This window comes from Pelecanus crispus, unplaced genomic scaffold (assembly GCF_030463565.1).
Source record: "Pelecanus crispus isolate bPelCri1 unplaced genomic scaffold, bPelCri1.pri SCAFFOLD_150, whole genome shotgun sequence".
Taxonomy (NCBI): Eukaryota; Metazoa; Chordata; class Aves; order Pelecaniformes; family Pelecanidae; genus Pelecanus; species Pelecanus crispus.
The window spans coordinates 12,672-31,384 of NW_027461266.1; the positions used below are offsets into that span (position 1 = coordinate 12,672).

General features: G+C 54.9%; 1 gene segment (V, D, J or C); it reads right to left on the bottom strand.

Moving 5' to 3' along the window:
- Positions 1-505: 505 nt before the first annotated feature.
- Positions 506-18,286, bottom strand: LOC142596873 (Ig mu chain C region membrane-bound form-like). The segment is given in 8 exon segments: positions 506-731; positions 2,112-2,277; positions 5,707-6,024; positions 7,336-7,650; positions 8,495-8,833; positions 9,450-9,740; positions 17,344-17,471; positions 18,093-18,286. Coding segments are annotated over 8 exon segments (1,977 nt in total).
- Between the last annotated feature and the right edge of the window lie 427 nt (positions 18,287-18,713).

The window sequence follows — 18,713 nt, forward strand, 5'->3', positions numbered from 1 at the left end:
GACGCATCTGGTTCCTCCCCTCCCGAATCCAGATGGTCGCGGTCGAGCTCGAGCACGCCCTCGCCGGGGGGAAGCTCCGGTTTTAACCGGCGTCTGCTCCCAAAATGACTCAACCGGCCCCAAAAAAACACCCCCCAACCGAAAAGAGAGAGGAGAAATGAAACGAGGGGGTTAGAGTAAACAGAATTTGGGGGTTTCGGGCGAGCGCGAGGGGAAATTTGGGTTCCTCTGGGCACGTAGGCGCTGTGTGAAGAGCTGGCGGGGGGTGGGCATAAATTTTTTGGAGTTTGATGGCAATTGGGGTGATGCGGCAACATAAAATGGGTTCATTTCGAGGAAAAATGGGGGTTTTTGGAAGGTTGATGGCAACTGGGGCGATGCGCCAATGTAAAATGGGTTCATTTCGAGGAAAAATGGGGTTTTTTTGGAGCTTGAGGGGAATTGGGGCGATGCACCAATGTAAAATGGGTTCATTTCGAGGAAAAATGGGGGTTTTTTTGGAGCTTCAGGGGGATTGGGGCGACGTGCCAACGTAAAATGGGTTCATTTCAGGGGAAAATGGGGTTTTTTGGAGCTTGAGGGGAATTGGGGCACCACCCCAACGCAAAATGGGTTCATTTTGAAGGAAAAATGGGTTTTTTTGGAAGGTTGATGGCAATTGGGGCGACACGCCGACGTTAAATGGGTTCATTTTGAGGGAAAAATGGGTTTTTTTTGGAGCTTCAGGGGGATTGGGGCGACGTGCCAATGCAAAATGGGTTTATTTCAGGGGATAATGGGGTTTTTTGGAAGGTTGATGGCAATTGGGGTGACACAGCAACGTAAAATGGGTTCATTTCGAGGGAAAATGGGATTTTTTTGGAGCTTCAGGGGAATTGGGGCGACGTGCCAACGTAAAATGGGTTTATTTCAGGGGAAAATGGGGTTTTTCGGAAGGTTGATGGCAATTGGGGCGACGTGCTGACGTAAAATGGGTTCATTTTGAAGGAAAAATGGGGTTTTTTGGAGCTTGAGGGGAATTGGGGCATCGCCCCAATGCAAAATGGGTTCATTTCAGGGGGAAATGGGGTTTTTTTGGAAGGTTGATGGCATTTGGGGTGACACAGCAACGTAAAATGGGTTCATTTTGAGGGAAAATGGGATTTTGGGGGGAGCTTGAGGGGAATTGGGGTGATGTGCCAGTGTAAAATGGGTTCATTTCGAGGAAAAATGGGGTTTTTTGGAAGGTTGATGGCAATTGGGGCAATGCCCCGACGTAAAATGGGTTCATTTTGAGCAAAAATGGGATTTTTTTGGAGCTTGAGGGGAATGGGGGTGACGCCCCAACACAAAATGGGTTCATTTCAGGAGAAAATGGTGGGGTTTGGGAGCTTGAGGGGAATTGGGGCACCGCGCCAATGTAAAATGGGTTCATTTCGAGGAAAAAAAGGATTTTTGGGAAGGTTGATGGCAATCAGGGTGCAACACCCCGACGCAAAATGGGTTTATTTCAGGGGAAAACGGGTTTTTTTGGAGCTTGATGAGAATTTGGGGTGACGCCCCCAACACAAAATGGGTTTATTTCAGGGAAAAATGGGGTTTTTTGGGAGCTTGAGGGGAATTGGGATGATGCGCCAGCGCAAAATGAGTTCATTTCAGGAGAAAATGGTGGGTTTGGGGAGCTTGAGGGGAATTGGGGCACCGCCCCAGCGCAAAATGGGTTCATTTTGAGGAAAAATGGGGGTTTTGGAAGGTCGATGGCAATGGGGGTGCGACGCCCCGATGCAAAATGGGTTCATTTCAGGCAAAAACGGGGTTTTTTTTCGCAGCCAGATGGCAACCGGGCTGCGACGCACCCATGCAAATGGGCTCATTTCAGTGGAAAAAGGTGATTTTTTTTTTTCCCCCCAGCCGATGAAAACGCGCTGAGCTTCATTTTATTCCTCGAATGTAAAAAAAAATAAAATAAAATACAACCACCCCGGGCCCCACTGCCGTGGCGGGGGAAAGGAGGGGACAACTGAAGACGAGGGTCTTCACCCTTCTGCGGCCGTCACAGGACCTGGGAGAGAGGGCGAGATTTAATTAATCGGCCTTAATTACGCATCCCCCAGCCCCTGGCGCGCGCCGTTACCTTGAAGAGGGTGACGCCGGTGCTGTAGCAGAGGCTGAGGAGGAAGAGGACGATGAAGGTCACGGCCGTCCAGAGGTCAGTGACGTCTTCCTCCGGCTCGGGCTGCGTCTCCTCGCCCACCGTCACCACGACGTTATCTGAGGAGGAGGAGGGCGAGAGGAAGGCTTCAGCCGTGGGGGTGGGCGGCGGAGGCGCCCTTGGTGGCCCGTCTCCGAAAACCCACCGCCCAAGGAGAGGGGGGGATGAGGAATTTTGGGGCGTGCGGCAACAAAAAAAAGGGGGTTCACCCCTTTTCCACCCGTTTTCCACCCAATCCTGGTGCAAAAACCCTACTAGGAGTCAAAGGGCCACGAGGATTTTCAGTTTATGCAGCAAAAATCCCCATTTTCACCCCTTTTCCACCCATTTTCTACCCTATCCTGGTGCAAAACCCTACTAAGAGTCAAAGGGCCATGGAGATTTTCAGTGCAAGCAGCAAAAAAAACCCTTTTCCACCCGTTTTCCACCCAATCCTGGTGCAAAAACCCTACTAGGAGTCAAAGGGCCACGAGGATTTTCGGTTTATGCAGCAAAAATCCCCATTTTCACCCATTTTCCACCCATTTTCCACCTAATCCTGGTGCAAAACCCTACTAGGAGTCAAAGGGCCATGAGGATTTTTGGTGCAAGCAAAAAAAAAAAAACATTTTCCACCCATTTTCTACACAATCCTTGTTCAAAACCCTGCTGAGAGCCAAAGGGCCACGAGGATTTTCGGTTTATGCAGCAAAAATCCCCATTTTCACCCATTTTCCACCCATTTTCCACCTTATTCTGGTGCCAAATCCTACTGGGAGTCAAAGGGCCACAAGATTTTTCGGTTTATGCAGCAAAAATCCCCATTTTCACCCCTTTTCCACCCATTTTCCACCCTATCCTTGTGCAAAACCCTACTAGGAGTCAAAGGGCCATGGAGATTTTCAGTGCAAGCAGCAAAAAACCCCATTTTCTACCCATTTTCTTCACAATCCTGGTGCAAAAACCCTACTAGGAGTCAAAGGGCCACGAGGATTTTCGGTTTATGCAGCAAAAATCCCCATTTTCACCCCTTTTCCACCCATTTTCTACCCAATCCTTGTGCAAAACCCTGCTGAGAGCCAAAGGGACTTGAGGAATTTTGGTGCAAGCAGAAAAAAAAAAACATTTTCCCCCCTTTTCCACCCATTTTCTACCCTATCCTGGTGCAAAACCCTGCCGAGAGCCAAAGGGCCATGAGGATTATTGATGTGTGTGGCAAAAAAAAACATTTTCACCCCTTTTCCATCCATTTTCTACCCTATCCTGGTGCAAATCCCTACTAGGAGTCAAAGGGCCATGGAAATTTTTTGGTGCCTGCAGCAACAAAACCCATTTTCACCTGTTTTCACACCTTTTCCACCCATTTTCTACCCAATCCTGGTGCAAAACCCTACTAGGAGTCAAAGGGCCATGGAGATTTTCAGTGCAAGCAGCAAAAAATCCCCATTTTTACCCATTTTCCACCCATTTTCTACCCTATCCTGGTGTAAAACCCCACTGAGAGCCAAAGGGCCTAGAGGAATTTTGGTGTATGCGGCAAAAAATTCCATTTTCCCCCCTTTTCCACCCATTTTCTACCCTATCTTGGTGCAAAACCCTGCCGAGAGCCAAAGGGCCATGAGGATTATTGATGTGTGTGGCAAAAAAAAAACATTTTCACCCCTTTTCCATCCATTTTCTACCCTATCCTGGTGCAAATCCCTACTAGGAGTCAAAGGGCCATGGAAATTTTTGGTGCCTGCAGCAACAAAACCCATTTTCACCTGTTTTCACACCTTTTCCACCCATTTTCTACCCAATCCTGGTGCAAAACCCTACTAGGAGTCAAAGGGCCATGGAGATTTTCAGTGCAAGCAGCAAAAAATCCCCATTTTTACCCATTTTCCACCCATTTTCTACCCTATCCTGGTGTAAAACCCCACTGAGAGCCAAAGGGCCTTGAGGAATTTTGGTGTATGCGGCAAAAAATTCCATTTTCCCCCCTTTTCCACCCATTTTCTACCCTATCCTGGTGCAAAACCCTGCCGAGAGCCAAAGGGCCATGGAGATTTTTGGTGCGTGCGGCAAAAAAACCAGTTTTCACCCCTTTTCCACCCATTTTCTACCCAATCCTTGTGCCAAACCCTGCTGAGAGCCAAAGGGCCATGAGAATTTTTGGTTTATGCTGCAAAAATCCCCATTTTCACCCATTTTCTACCCTATCCTGGTGCAAAATCCTGCTGAGAGTCAAAGGACCATGAGGATTTTCAGTTCATGCAGCAAAAATCCCCATTTTCACCCCTTTTCCACCCATTTTCTACCCAATCCTGGTGCAAAACCCTACTAAGGGTCAAAGGGCCACGAGGATTTTTGGTGCGTGCGGCAGAAAAACCCCGTTTTCCCCCATTTTCCACCCATTTTCTACCCTATCCTGGTGCAAAACCCTTCTGCGAGCCAGAGGGCCTTGAGGATTTTTGGTGCGTGCAGTAAAAATCCCCATTTTCACCCATTTTCATCCATTTTCTACCCATTTTCTACCCTATCCTGGTGCAAAACCCTACTAGGAGTCAAAGGGCCATGAGGATTTTCGGTTTATGCAGCAAAAATCCCCATTTTCACCCCTTTTCCACCCATTTTCTACCCAATCCTTCTCCAAAAACCTTGCCGTGAGCCAAGAGGCTGCAAGAATTTTCATGGAATGCGGCGAAAAAACCCGATTTTCCCCCATTTTCTCCCCAATCCTTGCCCAAAACCCTGCTGGAAAGCAAAGGGGCCCCGAGGATTTTTGGCGCCCACGGCAAAAAAAAAACAAAAAAAAACATTTTTCCACCCATTTTTTACCCAATCCCCCTCACAATGGCGCCAAGGAAAATGCCGGAAGCGACGGCGGAACCGCGGTCTTTCTCGTCGAAGCTCGCCGGCGGGCGCGTTCTGTTGATTATTACGGCGAAAAAAACCGCCGGCTTAGGCGGGGAATTTCCCGCAGCCGGAAGCCGGGAGCCGGAAAAGGCGTGGTTTGCAAAATGGCGCCTGTCCCGCCGCGTTGGCCAACCCGGCGAGCGGCTGGGCGGGTGCCCCACCCACCGACCTTGGCCTTCCCGCCTTTGAGCATCACTCAACGGAGCCGAGAAGACTTCCCGGCATTGCCGGCGTCTCCCAACTCCCTTCGCCTCGACCTTAATTTTGGCTTTTTTGGCGGGACGACCCGCGCCCGGCGAAGACGACCCCAACCGAGACCGGCGTCGGCACGTTGCGTCGCGATACGGGTTCGGTTTGGCGGGGTTTTTTTTTTACGGCGGTTTCGGGGGGGTTGGTTTTTTTTTTTTGAGTTTGGGTTTTTTTGGTCGAGTTTTTTTGGTCTTTTTTTTTTTTTCTGGAATTCAGTGGTTTTTGGTTGGTTTTTTTTTTTTATTCGGATGCGGAATTACAGCCCCCGCCGCGCCCCCCCCCCCCCCGCCCCTCAACCTCCCCCTCGACTCCCCGTCAAGCTCAGTAGCAGGTGACGTCGGCGTCGGCGAGGACCACCGAGACGTTGACGTTGTTGGGTTTACCGATGCTCTTGTCCAAGGTCTTCTGCACGAACTTCATGGCGAAGCCGTCGTGGCCCACCACGCAGGAGAAGTAGTCGCCCCGTTGCCAATCGGCCGCCGGCACGCTCAACTTGCTGTAGACCGTGAAGGTGTTCCCGTCTTGCTGCGGACCGAAGGTGGAGTAGCTGCTGGCAGCAACCGGACGGTCTTCTTGGGTCCAGGTCACCAAGATGTCCCGAGGACGGAAACCCAACGCCAAACAGGTCAAGGTGGCCATTTCCTGACGCGCCAACTCCTCAGCCGGCGGGGGGAAGACGTAGACGGACGGCGCCTGCACGGAGACGTCTGCGGGGCGGGCGCAAAGACAAGGTCAAGGGCGGGGGGGAAGGACAGGGCTCGCCCGGCGGGCTGGCGTCCTCCAGTCGGTTGGCCCAGCTGGCCCTCCCAGTAGGCTAGACCCTTCCAGTTGGCTAACCTCTTCCAGTTGGCTAACCTCTTCCAGTAGGCTAGACCCTTCCAGTTGGCTAACCTCTTCCAGTTGGCTAACCTCTTCCAGTAGGCTAGACCCTTCCAGTTGGCTAACCTCTTCCAGTTGGCTAACCTCTTCCAGTAGGCTAGACCCTTCCAGTTGGCTAACCTCTTCCAGTTGGCTAACCTCTTCCAGTAGGCTAGACCCTTCCAGTTGGCTAACCTCTTCCAGTTGGCTAACCTCTTCCAGTAGGCTAGACCCTTCCAGTTGGCTAATCTCTTCCGGTAGGCTAGACCCTTCCAGTAGGCTAACCTCTTCCAGTTGGCTAACCTCTTCTAGTTGGCTAACCTCTTCCAGTTGGCTAACCTCTTCCAGTAGGCTAGACCCTTCCAGTTGGCTAACCTCTTCCAGTAGGCTAACCTCTTCCAGTAGACCCTTCCCGTTGGCTAAAGTCTTCCGGTAGACCCTCCCAGCTGACTTCTCCAGTGGAGAAGACCCTTCCAGTTGGCTAACCTCTTCTAGTTGGCTAACCTCTTCCAGTAGACCCTTCCTGTTGGCTAAACTTTTCCAGTAGACCCTTCCAGTGACCTCTCCAGCGGAGAAGACCCTTCCAGTTGGCTAACCTCTTCCAGTAGACCCTTCCAGTTGGCTAAACTCTTCCAGTAGACCCTCCCAGTTGACCTCTCCAGTGTGAAGACCCTCCCAGTTGGCTAACCTCTTCCAGTAGACCCTTCCAGTTGGTTAACCTCTTCCAGTAGACCCTTCCCATTGGCTAACCTCTTCCAGTACACCCTTCCAGTTGGTTAACCTCTTCCAGTAGACCCTCCCAGTTGACTTCTCCAGCGGAGAAGACCCTTCCAGTTGGCTAACCTCTTCCAGTAGACCAAAGCCTTCCAACAAGCCGGCCAGGTTGACTCTCCCAGTAGCCCCAGGCTCTCCGGCTAGACCCTTCCAGTTGGCTAACCTCTTCCAGTAGACTCTCCCAGTAGACTAGCCCAGTAGACTCGACTTTTCCAGCCAGCTGCTTCCTTCCACTTGCCCAAAACTGCTCTTCCCTTGCCGTAACCCCGCTGTCTCCCTTTCCACCGAGCTTCTCGGTGGACGTCACGTCGGAAGGAGACCCTCCGCCCCCCGCGGGACTCGGAGGGTGGGATTTGGGGGGCGGGAGAGAAGGGGCGGGCGCCTACCTATGTCTTTCTTAATAGATTTTTTGATGGTCTGGTCGATCTCGGGGATGGTGACACTGCAGGAGAACGTCTCGCCGGAGTTCCACTCTTCGGCGCAGATCTTCAAGGTGCTGGTGAGGCGGTAGAGACCGTTCTCCAACTTCTCCGGCGTCCCCTTTGTCACATCCAAGGCTCTGCCGCTATCCCGGCTCCAGGCGAATTTCACGTCCTCGCTGGATTTCACGTTGGTGACCACGCAGGTGACGCTGGCGTTTTGGGTGAGGTAGAGCTCCTCCAAGGTCGGCGGGAGGAGGGTGACCTCCACCTTTTGGGTATCTGGGGTGGGGAGCAGCCTTCAGCTCGCGGGGCTCGGCGGGCGCCTTGGCGGCAGGGTGGGACGAGCCGCGCCCGTCCGTCCGTCCGTCCGTCTCAAGCAGCCGGCCGGCCGGCGGGTCCAGCGACCTCGCCATCTCTCTGTCCTTCAACCGCCTGCTCACCGTCCATCCCTTCCTCCCAACCGTCCACCTCGACGGTCTCCAACTGATCCCAACCGTCCACCTCGATGTTCTCCAACCAACCCAAACCATCTCTACGTTCTCCAACCAATCCCAACCGTCCACCTCAATGTTCTCCAACCATCCACATCTACGTTCTCCAACCAATCCCAACCATCTTGACGTTCTCCAACCAATCCCAACTGTCCACCTCGACGTTCTCCAGCCAATCCCAACCATCGCAACGTTCTCCAACCAATCCCAACAAACCATCTGTATGTTCTCCAACCAATCCTAACCGTCCATCTCTACGTTCTCCAGCCAATCCCAACCATCTCTGCGTTCTCCAACCAATCCCAACCCTCCACCTCGACATTCTCCAGCCAATCCCAACCTTCCATCTCTACGTTCTCCAACCGTCCACCTCGACGTTCTCCAACCAATCCCAACCCTCCACCTCGACATTCTCCAGCCAATCCCAACCTTCCATCTCTACGTTCTCCAACCGTCCACCTCGACGTTCTCCAACCAATCCCAACCGTCCACCTCTACCTCCTCCAACCAACCAACCGGCCTCCCGCTCAACCAACCAGCCACCCGCCCACAGCTCTGCGCCGCAACCGTCCAACCCGCGCCCTCTACGGAGCCAACAGACCATCCTCCCCCGCCCCCGGCGGCTTCCTCACCCTCACCTTTGCAGAAGGTGCTGATGTTGTAGACGGCCGGCTGCTTCAGCGCCGGGTGGGTGACCTTGCAGGAGAACTCGGCCCCCAGGTCCCAGCTCTGCCGGCTGACGTTGACCTGGCTGATGAAGGCGGCCTTGTTATCGGCGCACTGGGTGCAGGCGGAGTTCACCGGGTTGAGGTTCGCCACCTCGTGGTTCTGCAGCCATTGCACTTGGGCTTGGCCGGCTTTCACCCCCTCGATGAGGCACATCAGCAGGACCTTATTCTCCTTCTCGTACTTGTTCACGTCGCTCAGGAGCTTGACCTCCACCGTGGGGATAAGGCAGCAGATGTCGTTACCTAGTTGACCAAGACATCACGTGAGGCTGGGAGTGATGCCGAGTCATTTAGAGATCCACCAAGATGTCATGCAAGGCCAAGTGGAACACCGAGCCCATTAAGGTGTCCACCAAGACGTTGTGCAAGGCTGGTAGCAATGTCGAGCCCATCTAGGTGTCCACCAAGACATTGCTCAATGCCAGGTGGAACACCAAACCATCGAGGTGTCCAGCAAGCTGTCACGCAAGGCTGGCAGCGACACCGAGCCCATCGAGGTGTCCACCAAGATGTTGCTCAATGCCAGGTGGAACACCAAGCCCATCGAGGTGTCCACCAAGACGTTGTGCAAGGCCGGGTGGAACACCAAGCCCATCAAGGTGTCCACCAAGACGTTGTGCAAGGCCAGGAGCAATGCCAAGCCCATTGAGGTGTCCACCAAGACGTTGCTCAATGCCAGGTGGAACACCAAGCCCATCAAGGTGTCCACCAAGACGTTGTGCAAGGCCAGGAGCAATGCCAAGCCCATTGAGGTGTCCACCAAGACGTTGCTCAATGCCAGGTGGAACACCAAACCCATCGAGGTGTCCCCCAAGCCATTGTGCGACCCCGGGAGCATCTCCCCGTTGCCCTTCCTCACCATTGATGACCTCGGTGATGGGGTTGCTGTTGCTGCCGTAGTTGACCGTGCACTGGAAGCTGTTGCCCTTCAAGTTGCGGGCGGGGAGGGTGAGCTGGGTGCTGAGGCTGTAGTAGCTGTCGCTCCCTTGCACGGCCGGGAAGGTCTCAACATCTGCCGGCGTTTGGGAGACCCAGGAGACGGTGACGGGTTCGGGGAAGAAGTCGCTGACCAAGCAGCCCAAGGTGACGTTGCCCTTGCAGTCGCCGCAGCAGCCCATCAAGGGGTAGACGGTGGGACCGTGGGCTGAGACTGCCAAAAAGACGAAGCCAAGGTTGGTGGGATTGGGAATTTTTTTTGGGGGGGGGCGTGGACCCCCCTTTCTCGGGCAACCGGTGGCCCCAAAGGTCTCGGCGAGGCGGGGGGGAAGCGACCTCCCCGAAAAAAAGAAAAAAAAAAAAATGATGTGAAAGCGCCGGGGGGAAAAGGTCGCCGCCAGAAGGGGAAGTTCACCGGGCCGAGAGAATTTCCTCCCAGACGGGTTTCTCGCCCCCCAAAAAAAAACCCGAGGCGTCCCCGCCGCCGCCGCCTCTGACGTCACGGCGCGCCCATATTCCGTGGGGATCACCCCCACCCCGCGCCCCCCATTTCGGTGACGGCTCCGCCGGTGAGTGGCTCGGCAAAGCGGGGGCTTAGGCTCGGGCTTAGGGGTCTCCCCCCCCCACCTCAAATCACTTTTGGGGGTCACCTCTGCTTTTTTTTTTTTGGGGGGGGGGGTGAAAACGCTTTGGGGTGCTGCCGGGAGGGCTCGGGGGGGGCTGCTGGCGCAAGCTAAAAGTTAAGCGGGGCTTAAGCTCGGCTTTGCTGGAAGGAGGCAAGGCTGAGCGTCAAGAGCAAAGCTCGAAGCCCGGCTTTTCTCGACGGGCTTGAAGGCGAGCGTGGCTCGCACGGCTCAGGGGTTTTCTAGAGAAGATTAAGGCTGAGCTTGGCTCGCACGGCTCAAAGCCCGGCTTTTCTCGAGAACATTAAGCCGAGCTTGGCTTGCACGGCTCAAGGATTTTCCTAGAGAAGATTAAGCCGAGCTTGGCTTGCACGGCTCAAGGATTTTCCTAGAGAAGATTAAGCCGAGCTTGGCTTGCACGGCTCAAGGATTTTCCTAGAGAAGATTAAGCCGAGCTTGGCTTGCACGGCTCAAAGCCAGGCTTTTCTCAAGAAGATTAAGGCTGAGCTTGGCTTGCATGGCTCAAAGCCAGGTTTTCCTAGACGGGCTTGAAGCCGAGCTTGGCTTGCACGGCTCAAGGATTTTCCTAGAGAAAATTAAGCCGAGCTTGGCTCGCATGGCTCAAGGATTTTCCTAGAGAAAATTAAGCTGAGCTTGGCTCGCACGGCTCAAGGATTTTCCTAGAGAAAATTAAGCTGAGCTTGGCTCACACGGCTCAAGGATTTTCCTAGAGAAAATTAAGCCGAGCTTGGCTCGCACGGCTCAAGGATTTTCCTAGAGAAGATTAAGCCGAGCTTGGCTTGCACAGTGCAAAGCCAGGCTTTCCTAGATAGGCTTAAAGCCGAGCATGATTTGCACAGCTCAAGGATTTTCCTGGAGAAGATTAAAGCCAAGCTTGGTTCGCACGGCTCAAAGCCGGGCTTTCCTAGACGGGCTTAAAGCTCAGCACCACCTGCACGGCACAAAGCCCGGCTTTTCTCGACAGGCTTGAAGCCAAGCGTGACTTGCACAGCTCAGGGGTTTTCCTAGAGAAGATCAATGCTGAGCTTGGCTCGCACGGCTCAAAGCCCGGCTTTTCTCGAGAAGATTCAGCCAAGCTTGGCTCGCACGGCTCAAGGCTTTCCTAGAGAAGATTAAGCTGAGCTTCGCTCGCACGGCTCAAGGATTTTCCTAGAGAAGATTAAGCTGAGCTTGGCTCGCACGGCTCAAGGATTTTCCTAGAGAAAATTAAGCCGAGCTTGGCTCGCACGGCTCAAGGATTTTCCTAGAGAAAATTAAGCTGAGCTTGGCTCGCACGGCTCAAGGCTTTCCTAGAGAAGATTAAGCTGAGCTTGGCTCGCACGGCTCAAAGCCAGGCTTTCCTAGGCAGGCTTAAACTCAGCACCACCTGCACAGCTCAAAGCCGGGCTTTTCTAGAGAAGATTAAGCCAACCTTGGCTTGCTCGGCTCAAGGATTTTCCTAGAGAAAATTAAGGCTGAGCTTGGCTCGCACGGCTCAAAGCCGCACTTTTCTCGACGGGCTTGAAGCCAAGCGTGACCTGCACGGCTCAGGGGTTTTCCTAGAGAAGATTAAAGCCAAGCTTGGCTTGTGTGGCTCAAAGCCGGGCTTTCCTAGATGGGCTTGAGATGAGCGTGGCTTGCACGGCTCAGGGGGTTTCCTAGAGAAGATTAGGTTGAGCTTGGCTTGCACGGCTCAAAGCCGGGCTTTGCTGGCTAATATCAATGCTGAGCGTGGCTAGCAGGGCTCTAGGCTGGGCTTTGCTGGCTAATATCAATGCTGAGCGTGGCTAGCAGGGCTCTAGGCTGGGCTTTGCTGGCTAATATCGATGCTGAGCATGGCTAGCAGGGCTCTAGGCTGGGCTTTGCTGGCTAATATCGATGCTGAGCATGGCTAGCAGGGCTCTAGGCTGGGCTTTGCTGCCTAATATCAATGCTGAGCGTGGCTAGCAGGGCTCTAGGCTGGGCTTTGCTGGCTAATATCGATGCTGAGCGTGGCTAGCACGGCTCTAGGCTGGGCTTTGCTGGCTAATATCGATGCTGAGCATGGCTAGCAGGGCTCTAGGCTGGGCTTTGCTGGCTAATATCGATCCCGCTTGTGGCTAGCAGGGCTCTAGGCTGGGCTTTGCTGGCTAATATCAATGCTGAGCGTGGCTAGCAGGGCTCTAGGCTGGGCTTTGCTGCCTAATATCGATGCTGAGCGTGGCTAGCACGGCTCTAGGCTGGGCTTTGCTGGCTAATATCGATGCTGAGCGTGGCTAGCAGGGCTCTAGGCTGGGCTTTGCTGGCTAATATCAATGCTGAGCGTGGCTAGCAGGGCTCTAGGCTGGGCTTTGCTGCCTAATATCGATGCTGAGCGTGGCTAGCACGGCTCTAGGCTGGGCTTTGCTGGCTAATATCGATGCTGAGCGTGGCTAGCAGGGCTCTAGGCTGGGCTTTGCTGGCTAATACCGATGCTGAGCGTGGCTAGCAGGGCTCTAGGCTGGGCTTTGCTGGCTAATATCAATGCTGAGCGTGGCTAGCAGGGCTCTAGGCTGGGCTTTGCTGGCTAATATCGATGCTGAGCGTGGCTAGCAGGGCTCTAGGCTGGGCTTTGCTGGCTAATATCGATGCTGAGCGTGGCTAGCAGGGCTCTAGGCTGTGCTTTGCTGGCTAATATCAATGCTGAGCGTGGCTAGCAGGGCTCTAGGCTGGGCTTTGCTGGCTAATATCGATGCTGAGCGTGGCTAGCAGGGCTCTAGGCTGGGCTTTGCTGGCTAATATCGATGCTGAGCATGGCTAGCAGGGCTCTAGGCTGGGCTTTGCTGGCTAATATCGATGCTGAGCGTGGCTAGCAGGGCTCTAGGCTGTGCTTTGCTGGCTAATATCGATGCTGAGCGTGGCTAGCAGGGCTCTAGGCTGTGCTTTGCTGGCTAATATCGATGCTGAGCGTGGCTAGCAGGGCTCTAGGCTGTGCTTTGCTGGCTAATATCGATGCTGAGCGTGGCTAGCAGGGCTCTAGGCTGTGCTTTGCTGGCTAATATCGATGCTGAGCGTGGCTAGCAGGGCTCTAGGCTGAGTTTTGCTGGCTAATATCGATGCTGAGCGTGGCTAGCATGGCTCTAGGCTGTGCTTTGCTGGCTAATATCGATGCTGAGCGTGGCTAGCAGGGCTCTAGGCTGTGCTTTGCTGGCTAATATCGATGCTGAGCGTGGCTAGCAGGGCTCTAGGCTGTGCTTTGCTGGCTAATATCGATGCTGAGCGTGGCTAGCAGGGCTCTAGGCTGTGCTTTGCTGGCTAATATCGATGCTGAGCGTGGCTAGCAGGGCTCTAGGCTGTGCTTTGCTGGCTAATATCAATGCTGAGCGTGGCTAGCAGGGCTCTAGGCTGTGCTTTGCTGGCTAATATCGATGCTGAGCGTGGCTAGCAGGGCTCTAGGCTGGGCTTTGCTGGCTAATATCGATCCCGCTTGTGGCTAGCATGGCTCTAGGCTGGGCTTTGCTGGCTAATATCAATGCTGAGCATGGCTAGCAGGGCTCTAGGCTGGGCTTTGCTGGCTAATATCGATGCTGAGCGTGGCTAGCAGGGCTCTAGGCTGGGCTTTGCTGGCTAATATCGATGCTGAGCGTGGCTAGCAGGGCTCTAGGCTGTGCTTTGCTGGCTAATATCGATGCTGAGCGTGGCTAGCAGGGCTCTAGGCTGTGCTTTGCTGGCTAATATCGATGCTGAGCGTGGCTAGCATGGCTCTAGGCTGTGCTTTGCTGGCTAATATCGATGCTGAGCGTGGCTAGCAGGGCTCTAGGCTGGGCTTTGCTGGCTAATATCGATGCTGAGCGTGGCTAGCAGGGCTCTAGGCTGTGCTTTGCTGGCTAATATCGATGCTGAGCGTGGCTAGCAGGGCTCTAGGCTGTGCTTTGCTGGCTAATATCGATGCTGAGCGTGGCTAGCAGGGCTCTAGGCTGTGCTTTGCTGGCTAATATCGATGCTGAGCGTGGCTAGCAGGGCTCTAGGCTGTGCTTTGCTGGCTAATATCGATGCTGAGCGTGGCTAGCAGGGCTCTAGGCTGGGCTTTGCTGGCTAATATCGATCCCGCTTGTGGCTAGCATGGCTCTAGGCTGGGCTTTGCTGGCTAATATCAATGCTGAGCATGGCTAGCAGGGCTCTAGGCTGGGCTTTGCTGGCTAATATCAATGCTGAGCGTGGCTAGCAGGGCTCTAGGCTGTGCTTTGCTGGCTAATATCGATGCTGAGCGTGGCTAGCAGGGCTCTAGGCTGGGCTTTGCTGGCTAATATCGATGCTGAGCGTGGCTAGCAGGGCTCTAGGCTGTGCTTTGCTGGCTAATATCGATGCTGAGCGTGGCTAGCAGGGCTCTAGGCTGGGCTTTGCTGGCTAATATCGATGCTGAGCGTGGCTAGCAGGGCTCTAGGCTGTGCTTTGCTGGCTAATATCAATGCTGAGCATGGCTAGCAGGGCTCTAGGCTGTGCTTTGCTGGCTAATATCGATGCTGAGCGTGGCTAGCAGGGCTCTAGGCTGGGCTTTGCTGGCTAATACCAATGCTGAGCGTGGCTAGCAGGGCTCTAGGCTGGGCTTTGCTGGCTAATATCGATGCTGAGCGTGGCTAGCAGGGCTCTAGGCTGTGCTTTGCTGGCTAATATCGATGCTGAGCGTGGCTAGCAGGGCTCTAGGCTGGGCTTTGCTGGCTAATACCGATGCTGAGCATGGCTAGCAGGGCTCTAGGCTGGGCTTTGCTGGCTAATATCAATGCTGAGCATGGCTAGCAGGGCTCTAGGCTGTGCTTTGCTGGCTAATATCGATGCTGAGCGTGGCTAGCAGGGCTCTAGGCTGGGCTTTGCTGGCTAATATCGATCCCGCTTGTGGCTAGCATGGCTCTAGGCTGGGCTTTGCTGGCTAATATCAATGCTGAGCATGGCTAGCAGGGCTCTAGGCTGGGCTTTGCTGGCTAATATCGATGCTGAGCGTGGCTAGCAGGGCTCTAGGCTGGGCTTTGCTGGCTAATATCGATGCTGAGCGTGGCTAGCAGGGCTCTAGGCTGTGCTTTGCTGGCTAATATCGATGCTGAGCGTGGCTAGCAGGGCTCTAGGCTGTGCTTTGCTGGCTAATATCGATGCTGAGCGTGGCTAGCATGGCTCTAGGCTGTGCTTTGCTGGCTAATATCGATGCTGAGCGTGGCTAGCAGGGCTCTAGGCTGGGCTTTGCTGGCTAATATCGATGCTGAGCGTGGCTAGCAGGGCTCTAGGCTGTGCTTTGCTGGCTAATATCGATGCTGAGCGTGGCTAGCAGGGCTCTAGGCTGTGCTTTGCTGGCTAATATCGATGCTGAGCGTGGCTAGCAGGGCTCTAGGCTGTGCTTTGCTGGCTAATATCGATGCTGAGCGTGGCTAGCAGGGCTCTAGGCTGTGCTTTGCTGGCTAATATCGATGCTGAGCGTGGCTAGCAGGGCTCTAGGCTGGGCTTTGCTGGCTAATATCGATCCCGCTTGTGGCTAGCATGGCTCTAGGCTGGGCTTTGCTGGCTAATATCAATGCTGAGCATGGCTAGCAGGGCTCTAGGCTGGGCTTTGCTGGCTAATATCAATGCTGAGCGTGGCTAGCAGGGCTCTAGGCTGGGCTTTGCTGGCTAATACCAATGCTGAGCGTGGCTAGCAGGGCTCTAGGCTGGGCTTTGCTGGCTAATATCGATGCTGAGCGTGGCTAGCAGGGCTCTAGGCTGTGCTTTGCTGGCTAATATCGATGCTGAGCGTGGCTAGCAGGGCTCTAGGCTGGGCTTTGCTGGCTAATATCGATGCTGAGCGTGGCTAGCAGGGCTCTAGGCTGTGCTTTGCTGGCTAATATCAATGCTGAGCATGGCTAGCAGGGCTCTAGGCTGTGCTTTGCTGGCTAATATCGATGCTGAGCGTGGCTAGCAGGGCTCTAGGCTGGGCTTTGCTGGCTAATACCAATGCTGAGCGTGGCTAGCAGGGCTCTAGGCTGGGCTTTGCTGGCTAATATCGATGCTGAGCGTGGCTAGCAGGGCTCTAGGCTGTGCTTTGCTGGCTAATATCGATGCTGAGCGTGGCTAGCAGGGCTCTAGGCTGGGCTTTGCTGGCTAATACCGATGCTGAGCATGGCTAGCAGGGCTCTAGGCTGGGCTTTGCTGGCTAATATCAATGCTGAGCATGGCTAGCAGGGCTCTAGGCTGTGCTTTGCTGGCTAATATCGATGCTGAGCGTGGCTAGCAGGGCTCTAGGCTGGGCTTTGCTGGCTAATATCGATGCTGAGCGTGGCTAGCAGGGCTCTAGGCTGTGCTTTGCTGGCTAATATCGATGCTGAGCGTGGCTAGCAGGGCTCTAGGCTGTGCTTTGCTGGCTAATATCGATGCTGAGCGTGGCTAGCAGGGCTCTAGGCTGTGCTTTGCTGGCTAATATCGATGCTGAGCGTGGCTAGCAGGGCTCTAGGCTGGGCTTTGCTGGCTAATATCGATGCTGAGCGTGGCTAGCAGGGCTCTAGGCTGGGCTTTGCTGGCTAATATCAATGCTGAGCATGGCTAGCAGGGCTCTAGGCTGGGCTTTGCTGGCTAATATCGATGCTGAGCGTGGCTAGCAGGGCTCTAGGCTGGGCTTTGCTGGCTAATACTGATGCTGAGCGTGGCTAGCAGGGCTCTAGGCTGTGCTTTGCTGGCTAATATCGATGCTGAGCGTGGCTAGCAGGGCTCTAGGCTGGGCTTTGCTGGCTAATACCGATGCTGAGCGTGGCTAGCAGGGCTCTAGGCTGGGCTTTGCTGGCTAATATCGATGCTGAGCGTGGCTAGCAGGGCTCTAGGCTGTGCTTTGCTGGCTAATATCGATGCTGAGCATGGCTAGCAGGGCTCTAGGCTGGGCTTTGCTGGCTAATATCGATGCTGAGCATGGCTAGCAGGGCTCTAGGCTGGGCTTTGCTGGCTAATATCGATGCTGAGCGTGGCTAGCAGGGCTCTAGGCTGTGCTTTGCTGGCTAATATCGATGCTGAGAGTGGCTAGCAGGGCTCTAGGCTGGGCTTTGCTGGCTAATATCGATCCTGCTTGTGGCTAGCACAGCCCAGGGATGTGGGGCAGGGCCCTTCTTTTGCTTCCTGGATCCCTGTAATCCCCGGATCCTGGTTGGGATCCCCCGATCCCCATCTGGATCCCCTTGATGCCGACCCATTCATCCCGATCCCAGTTGAGATCCTTTCAGTCCTGACCTGGATCCTCCCCATCCGGATCCCCCTCATCCCAATCCCATTCATCCCCATCCCGATTGGGATCCCCGCAATCTTCCTCCCAATCCCCCGCGATCCCGATCCCAACGGGGTCTTTGGCGCCCAGATTCCTGCAAGCCCCCCAATCCCCATTGGGATCCCCCCAATCCTGATCCCAATCCCCCCAATCCCAAGGGGATGTTTTATTCCCTGGATCCCTGCAATCCCCCCCATTCCGGTCAGCGTCCCCCTGATCCCCATCCCAATCCCGATCCCAACAGGATCTTTTGCTCCCCAGATCCCTGCAATCCCCCCCAGTCCCGATCCCAATCCCCCTGATCCCGATCCCATTCATCCCGATCCCAGGTGGGATCCCCCTGATCCCGATCCCAATCCCAACGGGGTCTTTTGCTCCCCAGATCCCTGCAATCCCCCCCGTCCTGATCCCAATCCCCCCAATCCCGGTTGGGCTCCCCCCAATCCCAATCCCATTCCCCCGATCCCGATCCCAGTCTCCCCGATCCCAGTTGGGATCTCCCCAATCCCAAGGCCCCTGATCCCGATCCCAATCCCCCCAATCCCGGTTGGGCTCCCCCCAGTCCCAATCCCATTCCCCTGATCCCGATCCCAGTCCCCCCGATCCCGGTTGGGATCTCCCCAATCCCAAGGCCCCTGATCCCGATCCCAATCTCTCTGAGCCCGGTTGGGATCCCCCCGATCCCAATCCCCCTGATCCTGGTTGGGCTCCCCGCCCAATCCTGATCCCAATCCCAATTCGCCCAATCCTGGTTGAATTCCCCCAAATCCCACTCCCAATCCCCCCAATCCCGCTCCCAATTCCCCCGATCCCGCTCCCAATCCCCCCAATCCCACTCCCAATTCCCCCGATCCCGCTCCCAATTCCCCCGATCCCGGTTGGGATCTCCCCAATCCCAAGCCCCCTCATCCCGATCCCAATCCCTCTCAGCCCATTTGGGATCCCCCCGATCCCAATCCCCCTGATCCCGGTTGGGATCTCCCCAATCCCAATCCCCCTGATCCCGGATGGGCTCCCCCCCCAGTCCCGATCCCAATCCCCCCAATCCCAGTTGGGATTTCCCCAATCCCAAGACCTCTGATCCCGATCCCAATCCCCCTGATCCTGGTTGGGATCCTCCCGATCCCAATCCCCCTGATCCCGGTTGAGCTCCCCGCCCAATCCCGATCCCAATCTGGCTGATCCCCATCCCAATCCCCCAATCCTGGTTGGGATCCCCCCAGTCCCACTCCCAATCCCTCTGATCCCGGTTGTGCTCCTCCCAATCCCAATCCCGGTTGGGATCCCCCCCCCCAATCCTGATCCCAATCCCTCGATCCTGACCCGGATCCCCCTC